The 15,496-nt window shown below is 41.9% G+C and overlaps 1 protein-coding gene across 1 annotated transcript; it reads right to left on the bottom strand.

Annotated features, from left to right (window-relative positions):
• Positions 1–1,623: 1,623 nt before the first annotated feature.
• On the bottom strand, positions 1,624–15,002 carry ATP6V1E1 (ATPase H+ transporting V1 subunit E1). Its single transcript, XM_033161664.1, has 9 exons — positions 14,838–15,002; positions 8,972–9,037; positions 8,292–8,401; positions 7,613–7,679; positions 5,331–5,420; positions 4,645–4,713; positions 3,972–4,066; positions 2,773–2,860; positions 1,624–2,052 (listed from the first exon to the last, which is right to left on the bottom strand). The coding sequence occupies exons 1-9, from the start codon at positions 14,868–14,870 to the stop codon at positions 1,990–1,992; spliced, it is 681 nt and encodes a 226-aa protein (XP_033017555.1). The 5' UTR covers positions 14,871–15,002; the 3' UTR covers positions 1,624–1,989.
• Between the last annotated feature and the right edge of the window lie 494 nt (positions 15,003–15,496).

Here is a 15,496-nt window from a genome sequence, read left to right as displayed (position 1 = left end):
ACTTTTCCTAGACCACACCTCTCACTGGCCCTGGTGTGTGCCCTCCTTGAGTGCTCTTACTGCCTGCAAATTGTCTTTGAGCTTTGATAATGCTGCTTGCCTGGGTTGCATGTGGAAATGTCTTTTCGATGGCTGAGATGTAGCCTACTGTGCAAAGGTGAGAAGTGCATCCATTGCTCTGCCTACTGTTGCCTCTAGCCTCACCCAGTTCTGCCATGTGGCTCTTGGAAGGTGACTACCAAAGGAATGCAGCTCTTGGGCTGACAAAAGCTTCCCTCCCCCTTGTTTACTCATAACCACAAGGTCCAGAGGCAGTATATTTCTGAATACCAATAGCTGGAAACCACAGGAGAAGAGACTGCTTTGTGCTCAGGTCCTGCTTGCATTTCCCCCACAAACATTTGGTTGGCCACTGTGTGAACAGGGTGCTGGATTAGGTAGGTCTGATCAGACAGGGTCTTTTATGTTATTTAGCATTACTATAGTTAATAGCAATCACCACCTCTCTCTTCCACTCAGTTCTTGATAATATTAGACTTCATTTTTTGCTTAAAATGTGTAGCTTTCACCATTGCACAGAAAATTCTAAAAGTGGCAATAGCAAAAAGGGGCCAAGGATTGCCCTAGTTCAGTGATGGCAAAATTTGGCCCGCCAGGTGTTTTGAGACTACAATTCCCATCATCCCTGACCACTGGTGCTGTTAGCTAGGGATGATGGGAGTTGTAGTCCCAAAACAGCTGGAGGGCCTAGTTTGGCCATCACTGCCCTAGTTGGTGCGTGCAATAGCGCTTTGATTGCCTAGCAAGAAGACTAGTTTCTACCCCCTTTCCATGGAGAAACTAGCAGAAAAGTAGTACCCATCCAACCTCAAATAAAAGAATCTTACTGTAAACCTGTTCCTTAATGCATAGAGAAATAAAATTCTAGATAAAAGTAGTTTTGCTTCATTAGACTGATGTATAGCTAAAAAAATAATTGTAGAATTTATGGCTTCTTATGCTTGGAATCCCTAAAAAAAGCCAGTTGTAATTCCCAACTCTCATGCTACTACTACCTGCTGACACCCCTGTTCTGCCTTACCTTCTACAACACCACCACATAACTTTTTGCAACCTACCCAGGGAACTCTGTTAAAGGATAGTATTAAAAAATGTTATATGTTAACCTTAGCAGGGTGGTAAAATGGCTGCTTCTGACCTTAAAAAGCAGCTGGTCTCTCAATAAATCAGATTGCTTATAGTTTATTTCCCCAATACCAATCTTGAAGCTTCCAACTTTATATTGAACTAAATTTTAGTCTAAAACTCTCTTCTACTAAATAGTACCATTGATTCTCAGTTCTTTTTTTTTTTACACTCCCTAACTGAAACTACATGGAGGGAAGGTATTGCTGCAAAGCTCAGTAACATGGTTGCTTGATGACCCCATACAGACTTATTCCTCTGGGTGCAGAGGCAAAGGAAAACAAGTTTCACACACCTTTTTATTTTAATGATGTGCATGTGTACAAGTCAAGTGTGTGTATACATATATATATATATAATTTTTGAAACCACATATACAGAACAAGAATCTGGGGTTGACCAAATTAGCATAAGTTACAGTGGCCCTCAAAAGAAACATATGCCCCCTATTTAACCTAATATCAAACAGCTTTTAAATAAGGAAACCATGGATAAACAACACAGGTTGGCGACATGCTTTGCGGGAAGTAGTCAAAGCAGAGACCGACGCTCAAGGAATCTGTCTCAAGGGACCTAAAGGTCTCAATTTCTGTTTTACACACCACTGTTCTGTGGAGAGAGGTCTTCCAGCCTCTCTTTAAGTCAGGCTAAGCATAGCAGGTATGCAAAAAAGAAGAACATACACAGGGCAACACAATATAGCACTGAGTATTACATTTTAAGAGGGGTGTTGGTTTATTAGGGATGCTCCAGCATTCCCTTCACTATGGCAGTGGAATAATTTCCACTGTTACTTGAAGAAATTTAGTCCATGAACTTCCTATTGCTGTTGGCACCAAAAAGTGCCGTTCGAATGTCTGGCATCATCTGTTGAAGAAAAAAAAGAGAAGCAGTTACAATGTGATGGCACAGAAGAACAGGAATGCAACATGCACCAAGCACCTTGTTCAGGTGCAGTCTCAGCTCTGAACTGGCAAGATAAAGGCTAGAGGGACACATCACACAAACTGTGTAAGACTGCACAATACCAATGGAAGCAGTCCCTTCCCCATGATGCATGATCCTCTCCTTCAACAAAATGATGGTAATGAGGACTGGCAACATCAAACTGAGTCTATGACCTCAGAGCAAGCACCTGTAGCCACAATGGGCTGCACTGGGACTGAAAAGCTGAAAGGAAACATTCTGACCTTTGTTATTGGCCAGGGGGCAACTGGGACACTGTAGTCCCTGCCTTCCAGGTAGAACATGATGGCAAAGATGTGGCATCAATGAATGGCCAGAGAGAAAGAGCAGGGAGCTTGCTTCCCCTCTCACTGCCAGAAATCTTCAACTACCAGTTGCCCTAGGACTGCAGAAGTGAAGGGAGGCCCACATGCACCAGCCAGGAGCCTACAGGCTGTTGAGTTGTGAGGGGCTTGGATCTACTGTAAGATGCCTTGAGGATCATTGGATTGAAAGATGGGATACACATCAAAATAATTAGTGGCGTACAAATCAATTGCCAAGGATGTTAAGATCAGAAGAAATCTGGGGTTCAAGGATGGTGGGGCGGGAGAGAAAATGGAAGATTTTTCTCAGGCTTACTTGCTGGGCGATTAGATCCAGCCGGCTTTCCAGAGTATTGGAAACCTTGATTTTATTGTCTCTGTTATAGATTTCAACACCTCCAGCTCTAGAAGACACAAACAAGATAAACAATGTCTGATTGAATGAAACAAAACCAACAAAACTACTGTTTTAAGTCATGTGCCAGAGGGATGAACCATTGCTACTTTTACTTAAAACAGGAAATGAAGCAAAATGTGCACTGCACCCTGATTACCACACACTGATTACATTTTAGCGGAACACCAGTGGGCCAAATAAAATTGCTTTGGGAGGATGGATGTGGCCCGTAAGTCACTAGCTCACTAATTGTGCTTGAGCATGGGTGTCCATACCAAAGTTAAATCAGAGCGTGGTAAACATTTCCCTCACAATTTTCACTTGTAAGGAAAAGTTTTAATGAATCTGCATGTTTTACAACGATCTTTGACAGTTGCAGCTAGGGGCATTTGGGTATTTGTTTGTAACAAAGCCTAGGTTCCTGATCATCTTATGGAGAAGCAAGGTTAAGATATAGGACTTACTCCACAGTGTACATAAGATCACTGACTAACACGTTTACCTGAAAGCAAATCCCATAGAGTACAATGGGACTTCTGCAAAAACATGCCCCGGGGGGGGGGACTATTAAACAATTCCAGCCTTGGACATAGAAGTAGTCCTCCCATCCTAATCTGTGAACTGGCTCTTCAATTAGTCAGGTGTGACAGAACAAGATGGCATTTTAAAAACACAATAATGAGGAAATATCAAATTCCATCACTTTTGGAGCTATAACTGGATGATCTGCTGTTTTCTGGGTGGATGTGAAAGGTTTATGATATATTGGATATGTTATTGAGCATGTGACAGTGCTAATTTCCATTATACAGTGGACTCTTGGGTTACATTACCTTCGGGTAACGTAACTTTCGGGTTGCGAACGCGGCAAACCCGGATGTGTATACTTCCAGGTTTCGCCACACATGCATTGCAGAAGCGCTCTATCGTGGCACCTCATGTTGTGGGCTTTTCGGGGTACATAAGGATCCCTGGAACAAATTAAGTTCGTATCTGGAGGGTCCACGGTATACCGTTAGGTGTTAGAAAGTTGTTATATTTTTAACCCCTGCTCTCCACATGAAAGTTCTATGTTATGTAGCACCAATAACCCCTTTTCAGTTATGTATCTTTCTTACATGTCTTCAGGGAGAAATGATTCTTGGTCAATATGAATATCAACTTCTTTTTTAGTAGTAGCTTTGTAGACTGGGATGCTCTTCTGGACAGCAGCCTGAAAAAGGATTTATATGGTATATTATTGGTAGAACACAAGCTCTGATTTGTCCCTTATGGGATTACATTCAGATTTCAATTGAAGCACTCATGTTGTTTCACTGCGAGTCTAGGGAGTTGGAGCTGAGCTAGATAGACCAAGGTGGTTTCATTCAGCACATGAAAGGCAGCTTTCCATGTGCAATTCAGGCACTTACTTGAGGGTGTGCTATTCAGTTTGCAGAACAATGCAGATAAATTGTGTACATCTGTTGTTGACAAGGGCCCTGCACAAACAGGATGTGCATAAAGAGAGGGGTGACAGCTCAGTGGCAGAGCCACCAAAACCTAACAGCATTAGTATCTAAGCATTTTCAGCAGCAGGATCAAAGAGGTAGAGAAGGGAGAATAGTTATTTAGACCAGGAAAACTGTATGGGATAACATATCTACCTCATGCCACATCTCTGATCAAATTTGGGTTCTGTCCCCACCCCCTACTACTTTAACTATACATTTTTTGTGTGGTTTTACACCAAGGAGCTTATCAGCCACCAGACACTACTTTATGACCATTTAGTTAAAAAAAAAAACTTACCTTAACCAATTGAAGATCCTGTTTCCGGCATCGGACAGTCATTGCAGGCTCAAGTAACTGATAAAACCCCTTTTAAAAATAGAACAAGAGCTTAATGCAAAATTTATACAATCTGAGTTGACAAATCCCTCAAGTTTAATGAACACCTTTACAAACCCCAGGACAATTAAGACATATTTAATTTAAATTCACACAATACTGGACTTAATTAGCCGAATGCGGATGGTTTGCCAAAAAGGAGTACAAAACTTGGGTTGGGTAGGCCTCTCTGAGTAACAGCTTCCAGATTTGATGGCCCCAAATGTAAAAAGTTCTACTTTAGCAGTTTAACATTCTGAATGGAGAAATGGAGGTGGTCTTTCTCCGCTGATCTTAATGGAGACATTTAGGGAGACAAGTGGCAAAGGTAGTAATTTCAGCGAAGATAAGAACGTGACCATTTCATGTCACATTGGAGTTAGTAGATTACATACTACATGTTGGAGTGCTGTCTCAAGCTTAGAGAAACTAGAGGTAGGGAATTTAACTGGAAAACATCCTAAGAAATACAAAAGAGAGTTGATAGTGTGGATTCAAGAGGTCTATATCCACAACTAAAAGGAGACCAACTATATCCACAACTAAAAGGAGACCAACTAAAAGGAGACCACAGGGAAGTGTCTGTAGGAAGCATGGAATATGTTTACCTGTAGAACTAATCCATCCAACAGACTCTGGTACCTGCCAGTATCCTTTACTACTTTAGCCAGTCTCTGCTTGGCATCACTCAGCAAATCCTACAACGAAAGAAAAATGCGGATAGAAAAGATCACATGATGGTCTTCAGTCAAACCCTAAACCTCAGGCAGACTCCCTCTGCCCCAACCCCAGTTCCCAATGCACAGGCTGTTAAGGCATTTTGTAAGGTCCTCAGTTAGTTGCTCATGAGTAACCAGGCAAAACTCCGAACTTTCCTTTTGTAGTTTTATTGTGCATACTATGTACAGTGCAGAGCTAACAAGTTCCTGTCTGTATCAAACGTCGGCAGAATTCAGGAATGCCCCCTTCCGGTTCTGACCCCAACAAAAGAGTTTCGGTATACGAAAACCCCACCTCCCATCCTTTCATTTCACCCCTCGATGCCTTCGGGGCGACAGAAGCCGTGTGTCTCCTTCATCGCCCCTTGGGCTAGGGGAGTGCAGGGTCTCTCCAGCCTCCTCAGAGCCTCTACCCTCCATTCCCTGAGACGCCTGCCCCTCCCCGCTGGAAGCCTTGCTGTTCCCTCCGCTGCCAGAGGAGGTGCTGCTGGTCAGGTGGGATTGGGGCTCTCTGTAACATCCCAAGAGCCCTTCCAATACCTTGCGCTGCGCCAGGGACAGTTCCTTGCCACATTTAATTGTAATTGACGCAAACCTCAGCTTTAAGAACTCAAGCAACAAAAAGCCTTTCTAGAGACAATCCTTTAAACATAATCTGGGATGGAAAAATTAAGTCTTACCACCAATGTGGACATTTAACTTGTAACAGGGCCATTTTATATAGTCACTAGTGAAATGACCATTATGATTCATAGAAAGACTAAAGGACTGTGCTTTGTTGCAACCGTTGGTCCAACATGCTTATGCAGAAACCTGATGGAGACCAGGCCACACTGCCATGGGTGGAGGAAAAGTAATTCCGCACAAAAGTCTTGTCCCAAAGTATAGTGATTTATTTCCCTCCCTATAAGTGAGCAGCACCCACATATATAGAAGCAAGCAAAAGGGGACATTTGAGGACACCATTGGGTGGTCTAGGTCTGCACCTGATAATACCAGTATTTTGAATAAGGCTCCCTTCCATCGTAATATATCCCACACTGCAGTCAATTTACATTTTTCTACAGAACCAAGCCTGCCCCGTTCTGGGTTCTGTTATTTAGTCATACTACAGTTCAACACTATATTATAGTTTTTCATTTTGGACTAAATTCCTGAAATTTCCTTCCAACCCTGGTCACTTATCTGGTACAAATATAAACTTGTGATATAAAGAGGAAGTTTGAGTGTTTCATGCATCACAAGCATGTGACAGATTCGATTGTGAAAGAATTCATGTTTCTTAGCCTTTTTCCTTCAGCCCTCTCCACAACATGTACAAGAAGTGTTAGCACATCCTGCCAGAATCAATTCTTATATCAGAGTCAAATTGCAAAAAGGAAAACTTTCTCTCTAAACTATCTCTAAACTTTCTCTCTTTGTAACTATGTTTTATACTGTCATGCCTGTTAAAAACAGAATTAGGCAAGAAGGCAATGCTGGAAGTGTTCCTTATTAAACATCAAACAAAATCAGAATCCAACAAAAATAATACTAATGCATCAGGAGGAAACATGAAAACTTTCCCGACATGCTAATTTTCGGTATTCAGGATGTTGTTCTGTACAGAGGACCATTAATTCACATAAGCACTCACCTGAAGTAGGGCAACTTTAAGAACTAGAACAGGCTCACCCATTCTATCATTTTAGGAGGAATTCCTCCCCATTAACTTGCCACTGAATACGATTACTTTCTCTTTCCCCACAATGCTGTATTGTGCAAGAGTTAAATGCTAGTGGGGGAGGGGGGGAGCAATGAACAGGCTGAAAGCAGAGAATAAGCAGGATGCATCCTTTACTACTTATTTCTTCTCCAGTATAGCAGAAAGTAAGGTCAGTATTAGCTTCCATTTATAGTACATCTGGACCTACAACAACATACAAGTTCCAAACCCAAATATTTTCTACATCAAAGAGGCCCCCAAGAGTGAAACCTGAAAGTTTTGTTTTTTTAATACACCAGTTGCGAGTCAGACAAATGGTAAGAATCCTCTGAAGAAGTGTGCATGCAAACAAAAGCTCATACCAAGAACAAACTTAGTTGTTCTCTAAGGTGCTACTGGAAGGATTTTTTGATTTTATATTTTGGTAAGAATCCTCATTCTTTTATAAAGGGAAGTATATACTTACGGCAATCAGATCATCCCTTGCTTTGAGAACCTTCAGTCTTGCCTGATTCATCAGGTTGGACATCTGACTGCAAGTCAGATGGAAAAACAGAACTGAGTGCCATAAGCTTCAGACAGTCTAAGAAGCAGTCATTTATTACACACTCCCCCTCAGCATACCCCATATTGGAGCCAGACAGGCCCAATGTAAAGCTCTTTGTAAACACCCTTTCCCCAACTCTCATATTGTCAGTCCACTTCTGGAATCTCTTTAACCCACCACCAAGACTTACTCAGATGATCACACACAAATCACTGCTTAAACAGCAATATGCAGCTGCTTATTTGAGATCACTTTATATGGAGTGACATTCTTTCTTGCATTAAAGACCACTACTTACTGCATTTTTATTACAATTTACCAGTGAGCAGGACCATGACTGCAATTCATTTTGATGGATACAGGCGGATGCAGAAATTAAGGTGGCTGGAACAGAGGTACTTTTCATCAACACATCATATTCCTCCTTCAGGATTTTATTTATTTATTTAAGGAGGGGAGAACTTATTCAGGGTCTCATCGCTTCCCTCAGGAAATGACATGTCTGCGGAATTACCTCTGCTCTAGTTCCGGTTGGACTACATACCATTTTAGCTACTTGCAACCAAGAGTAAGTTAAAAGTCACAGCAGACTACTTACATTTTCTTCTGCTGTTCAATTTGTTTTTCTTTCTTTTCATAGTATTCCATTATTTTCAGTCTCTGTGTCTGAACAAGACGACCTTTCTCTATGTTGAATTCTTCTTCAGCCTGTTAGGAAGAATGACTCCATCTGGGATATATGCTTTTTCTACTAAAATAGGGTGTTTTGCAGAACACTGCAAAATCCAATTAAAATCTATTGCTCTCATAGCTAATGAATGTCTTCATTGGCAACTGAAACTTCATTTGGTCCCAGCATCCTACACTTCTGTTCCCTTTTAAAACTTTTACTAAATTCTAACTGCTAGAGTATGTACACATGAAAACTGATTTCTGTATTCAAGACTACTAAACTAGAGAGGAATGTTAGGCTGCAATCCTATGTACACTCACCTGGGTGGAAGCACCACTGAATTCAGTGGGATTTACATCCAAGTACAGATGCACAGATCATGCTTTATGTTCACTTTAGACACCAACCATAACCCCTCACCTTCTTTGTTGGTGATACAGTGTTTAAAAGTTTTGTGTATCCACATATAGGGCTCATTGAGACATTTCAGGAAAAGGACTGGCAAACATTCAGTTTGCCACAAATGAGCTTTTAGTTATCTGAAGAAGCCACCATCTTTTATGGAAGTTCCATATGTAGGAAAGATACAAATAATTTTTGTTTACCTTAGCATCTATTTCTTCTGCCTTCTCGTTGGCTTCCTGTTCAATGAAAGCCATCATGTGCTTGATCTGTAACAGAAAGGAGAGTTATATTTTCCATGGAAGCCTGCAGAAACATTTTTGCTTTTGAACACCCCATATTTCTCACAACCTATGTGTTACAAGTGCTTTTTTTGCCACCAAGACCAAAAAATGAGCTTCCAAATATTCAAGCTCCTTTTTAAAAAATTTGTTTACCAATTCTTAGTTTCAGTTAGCAGAACATACCCACAAATGGAATACAGAGCTTCAGCTGTTTGGGAAAGAAAGAAAACTATCAGCTGATAGTTGTGATCTTAAATGTTCCAGTGTAGGCAGTCAAATGTTTCAATGGAGGGTGAATACCACATTCAACTGTCCTAACCTAGTCAATAAAAGGATACCATGTTGTACAGAAGGTGTGAGTCCTCTCCCCGCCTGCCCCAATCAATGTCACTTTTGTGAGACTTAATAAAATGAACCACAATACATCCAAACTCTGCTGGCGGCAATGCAATTTCCTTGGTTCCCTAATATATATGTGGTGGTTTTTGCCCACAAATTATCCTTCAAATAATTAATCAGATGAGAGGACAGCCACTACAACCCAAACCAAAACTAGCCCTTTAACTTATTTTACTCCTCATATTAAGAAAACAATAAATAAAAATATACTGTAATCCTTCATTTTTTAACTGCATCTAGATTTGTGACAGCAAAGAACTAGACAAGTTTAAATGCAAATCTTTTTGAAGCTTGGATTTCGCAAGTACAGTATGGGACATCATGCTCATGGACAAATATTCAAGCTCTTATGAAGTTAAACACATTCCAGATACAAATGGTGTAGGAACATGGGACAGGTACCCCTGTGCAAATGTTATAACAGATGATGACGACAAAGCTGTATATGGTTAGGTGTGTTCAATCTCCATTTATCTCGGTGCAACTCTCTGCTGGATGATTTGTGGTCAATGCGTGCAGATCACAAGTGCCCAATGGCCCATCTGGTCCAGCATCCTGTTCTCACAGTGGCAAGCCAGATGTTTACTGAAACCCTGAGAGCCAGTGTAGTGTAGTGGTTAGAGTGCTGGACTAGAACTTGAGAAATGGGGGTTTAAATAGCCAGTTGGCCATAAAGCTCAGTGGGTGACCTTGGACCAGTCACTGACTTTCATCCTAAATCCTAACCTACCTCACAGGGTTGTTGTGAGGATAAAACTGTGTGTGCTACCTTGAGCTTCATGGATGAAAGGTTGCACATACATGTAACAAACAAACCAGGACCAGAGCGCAACAGCACTCTGTCCACTTGCAATTCACAGTAACTGCTGTACACTGCCTGACAATGGAGGCAGAACATAGCCACGGTAGCTTGTCACCATTAATAGCTTTATCCTCTATGGATCTGTTTATCCACTTTTAAAGCCATCCAGGTTGGTGGCATCACTTCCTCTTGTGGGACTGAGTTCCATAGTTTATGTGCTGGGCAAAGAAGTGCTTTATTTTCTTTTCCCTCAATCTTCCAACATTCCGCTTCATTGGCTGGCCCAGAGCTCTAGTATTATGAAGACTTCATAATATCACTCTACTTCCAGGGGACCAGAGGATTTCTACTTCAAGATGTTAATCAGTTTTATCAAATGTGTAGGATAATACACAATCTTCATCCCAGGTGTGCAATGCCAGGCAAGAGACCATAGCTCAGTGGCAGAGCATATAATTTGTAAACAGCGTTAGAAACTGAGATATGAAAGCTTGGAGCTAAATGGCACCTTAAACATAGGTTATGGGTGCAATAACAGAAATTCTAGGTGTGCTTTTTTATAACAAGAGTACAAATCTGAAAATGAATGAACTGCAGCTAAGATATTGTGTTCATTTCCCCCATGGTCTAGTCCTTCCCCTACCCACCCCACTAATATTCTTAAGAGGGTCTCTTCTCCAGTCTTTGGAGAGTAGCTGGAAGTGGGGAGACAGAAAAAGGTCCTCCTTTCCTTCCACACTACAGTTTTAATCTGAAATCTTTGGCGCTGTACTGCACCCAGAGCTCAGAAACTGCTCGTGCTAATGACTTCCATGTCACAAAATGTGCATAGAACAATGGAAGTTTTGAACACTGTTTGTAAACTTCTTTATGTTTGCAGTGGTGATACACTGACCACTGAGCTATGGTCCTTTTCCTGGCATTGGTGAAGTCCCGGTATCCAACATCTCTGGTTGGAAGATCAGGTGACAGGAAAGATCTCTTCCTGAGATACTGGAGAACTGGTATGTGGGCTCAAACAAAAAATTGACCTGCTCTCAAAGTAAACCTCTTAATAACAGTAAGAAGCATACAATGGTCACTTATGTGAAGAAAGTGTTTAACATACATGAGTTGAGCCTAAGCAAAACTTATGTACTCTGCCTGTCAGCTGTGAGGGGACAATGTTTTACCAACACTGGCTGGATCTATGCAGAGTTCAGCACAATATTCTATCCCAAACCTAGCTCAGGGCAGTTCTACTAGGAAGGATACTATTTACAGTCAACAGGACAAGCTCTAAAGGACAGCCAAATCACATGCACTGTATATCAAAAAATTCCATTATGCAAACGTTCCTTCAGGAAAATGACTATTTGAACTGAGTGTTGTTGCTATTTTCATATATATATACCAAAGATCAATATTAATAATTTTCTGCAGAAGCCCTCAAATTGGTATTTGGTATAAAAAGGCCACAATATTTTTTAAATGTGTATTAGGAATTTTTGGAAGTTTACTCATATAGTAGAAAAGAAAAATATCCCCCTTCCAACCAATAGCATTCAGGCCTTGCACTGTATTACTCATCTTTGTTCCCAACTGAATAGTGAAATGTATCTGTCATGCATTTAGGTTCTTTAACAAACATAAGCTTAATTGTCACTCCTATAGATAAAATACATCAGCAATGATAAGAATTTAATTACTAGAAGGTGCTTCAAATGAACCAATTAGAGTTATATGTTACAAATCCCAAAGTTCTACGTTCTCCAAAGGTTCAGTTGCTGGGACCAGAACTTCCTATTTTCATCAGTTAATGCGAGTCTTAACCATGGTCTTTCCCACACACATACATGATGTGAAAATAACTCCGTTGTCCCTTTATAATCAATTTCACACCTGCTTCTCTCTTCCAAATTATTTCAAACATGAAGCTACAAGGCTTCCTTCACTCACTTCTAGTTTCATAGTCTGAAGATGAAACATTCCTCTGCCCTCTTACAAGAGAGTTCCAAAATATACCCTCTGTTTACAATCAAACCATTATGTTGGGATAAAACACGTCTTACTGATAGGCATCTAGTCCAGAAGTAAGCAGTATAAGCAGAGAATTTATATGTCTTTGCTCAATGGCTGAGCAGTCACACTTCAAAGCAAGTTTGTCTTTTAAAGAAATGTTTTTATCCTGTTTTTAGTGCCCCTTGGTATACAAGTGCAAGTAACAAGTAGCAGTGGCACCATATTATGGCTTGCAAGCACCCAAGGTCTATCATTAATGCCACAAGAAGCCTTGGCTACAAATTGGTTCTAGCTGGACTCTCTCAAAGCCCATTTAAAAAATAGCTAAAATACAAATATTTGTCCTTCCTTTATTGTGTCTAATTCAATAGTAAGACACTTTAGCTTCCTGTCTAAATCCATTTATATCCAACTTTTCCACCCAATAATCATCCTCCCCTCAAACTCAGCCAATATTTATTTTACAAATGATTTTGCAACCCGCTTGAGCATCTTCTATTACACAGCAAATCCTCACTCATTTCTATCCTATCCATGAACAAACCATTAATCTTACACTGGTAATAACACTATGTATTGATAGTTGTGAATATGGAAACAAAGGAAGATAGGACTGGGTACAAGACCACAACCTTTTGTGAACAGCAAACATTTTCCATCTATCTACTGCTTGAGATATACTTAGTCATTTTTACTGCAAACACTTCAGTTCAAGGACACATACTCAAGGACAAGGACGCTCTGGTAACCATAACCATGGTAATCAAAAGTAGCTTTCCTCACCTTCTCAGTGCAACTCAAAAACTCAAAAAGTGTGCAATAGTGTGTTCCTGTTTGTGCACAAAGAACTGGAGAGGGGATAACTTTTCACGTTTATTCATTAAGAACACAACCATGTAATCTTGCATATTAGGTGGTGAACATTTCTAATGTAACAAGCTTTTTTTCTTACCCCATGCCCCCCTCAACAAAAAATACACACATGAATTTCAGCTTCAAGGTTAAATCTCATTGCAGCACAGTAGTAAGCATATTTACTTGGAAGTCCCAAATTCAACAGGTATTCTGCCCAACCTCATGCAAATTTACTTGATAAGAAATGCCATTGAACAAAGTGGGTTGTGCTGTGGGTTAAACTACAGAGCCTAGGGCTTGCTGATCAGAAGGTCGGTGATTCAAATCCCCGCGACGGGGTGAGCTCCCGTTGCTCGGTCCCAGCTCCTGTCCACCTAGCAGTTCGAAAGCACGTCAAAGTGCAAGTAGATAAATAGGTACCACTCCGGCAGGAAGGTAAACCGTGTTTCCATGCACTGCTCTGGTTCGCCAGAAGTGGCTTTGTCATGCTGGCCACATGACCTGGAAGCTGTACACCGGCTCCCTCGGCCATTAACACGAGATGAGCGCTGCAACCCCAGAGTCGGACACGACTGGACCTAATGGTCAGGGGTCCCTTTACCTTTTTAAATGTACAAAAGGACTTTCCTACTCTGGTCACTTACTGCCAGGGGTACTGGACTATAAAGTGGATCTCTTCCCCCTTTTATCCCACATTAACTATTTTCCTGTGCACATAAATAACATGACAGATATTCAAAATGTGTTTAGGAGGATGTTTCATTGAACACAGTGAGGCTTGCTTCTGAATAAACCTCACAAGGACTGTGCTGCAAGTGTCATGCATGTACACTTCTACAGCTTCAGCCTATGCACGTTGATTCAGAAGAAAGTGAAGGTGGACTGAGCCCAGTGGCATTTAGGAGGGTAGGGTTTATACTGAACCTGAGCATACAAAGGAAGAAGCCATACAGTTATTGTTTTATTGATTACCTTTGTATACCACCTTCTCCTCCAAGAAGCTCAAGGTGGAACACCTGGCTCTCCCCTCCTCATTTTGTCCTTTTGACAACCCCAGGAGGGTAGGTTAGGCCATGACCAGCTTCATGCCTGAGTGAGGATTTGAACCCAGGTCACAGGCCAAGCACACTTAGCACTACACCACACTGGCTCTCTATTAAACATTAGTTTTTTTGAAGGGAAAAAAAATCAAGCAACCTGTTACCCTTAAAAATCACAGAACTGTAGAGTTGAAAGGGAACCTACAGGTCATCTAGTCTAACCCCCTGCAATGCAGGAATCTCAACGAGGTCATACATGACAGAGGGCCATCCAACCTCTGCTTAAAAACCCCAAAGGAAAGCGTGTCCAACCAGTGTTTCACTGCCTAAGATACAGCTCTTAGCGGGGGGGGGGGTATCCAAAGGACACTTAACCATAACGAAACAAGATGCAATTATTTGAGAACCGAAACGAATGCAGGAAGCAAAGCACCCAGTTCCCTAACACATTCTCTCAACCCATCTACAGAGCAGCTCTTCAGACTCTCAGGGTGCAAAACATATTTCCCCGGGAGTAGGCCCCCCAATCATTTCAACCGCTGAATTCCCTTTTCCACAAGTTAGCCAAAAGGACGCGCGTCACATGACAGCCCGGCCAAAGGGGCTCAGGGCCGCGAGGGAAGGGAGAGGCCGGATAGGGTTGATAAGGAGGGTCTCTCCTCAGGGCCCCCCACCCACAGTGCAGTACCTGCTTCTTGACGTCGTCATCGCTGAGCGCCATTGTGAGAGCGAGCGGAGGAGAAAGCGGACCCAGACGGACAGGACAATATAGGCAAGGCAAAGCGTCCGCTAGGGCCGAGCTCCTTGGAAGGCTGGAAGGGAATGGGATCAAATCCGGTTCGGGTCACTCAGCAGCTGACGCAAGTCTCCGCCCACCCTTCCTTCGTCACCGAGTCCCCGCCCCATACCCCCTGGCAATGCGCCAATGGGATGGCAGGGTCCGTCCCGACACCGCAAGTGCGCCCGCGTTTGCGTGATGACGTTTCTCATCCGACTCTGAGGCTATCGCAGCGATAAATAAAAGAATTTAGTGCTCCCCTCCCCAGTCTTAGTGTAGAGAACTTCCGGGTTTGCGTTGCGTGAAGTGTTCCCCGAATCGCCACCTTAGGGAGGTTGTGGACTGGGAACTGCCCCGAGAGATTCGTAGAGCAACCCCGACGTGTTCCTGCGTTTATGGTTAGGAAGCCCCCTCGAAATGAAAGGTGTCAGGAAAGGGAGTAGCTCTTTGTCATTCTAACTTTTATGCTTTATTTCGAGGTGTTTTTTTAAATATTATTTTAAAATAGTAGTGCCAACGCAAGCTTCATGTTCCATATCTCAAATGAGTTTTCTGCTTGGGCTTCTCAA

Source organism: Lacerta agilis, chromosome 10 (assembly GCF_009819535.1).
Source record: "Lacerta agilis isolate rLacAgi1 chromosome 10, rLacAgi1.pri, whole genome shotgun sequence".
NCBI classification, from domain to species: domain Eukaryota; kingdom Metazoa; phylum Chordata; class Lepidosauria; order Squamata; family Lacertidae; genus Lacerta; species Lacerta agilis.
Note: the sequence above shows the minus strand (reverse complement) of the source record. Positions and strands in the feature narration are given on the sequence as shown.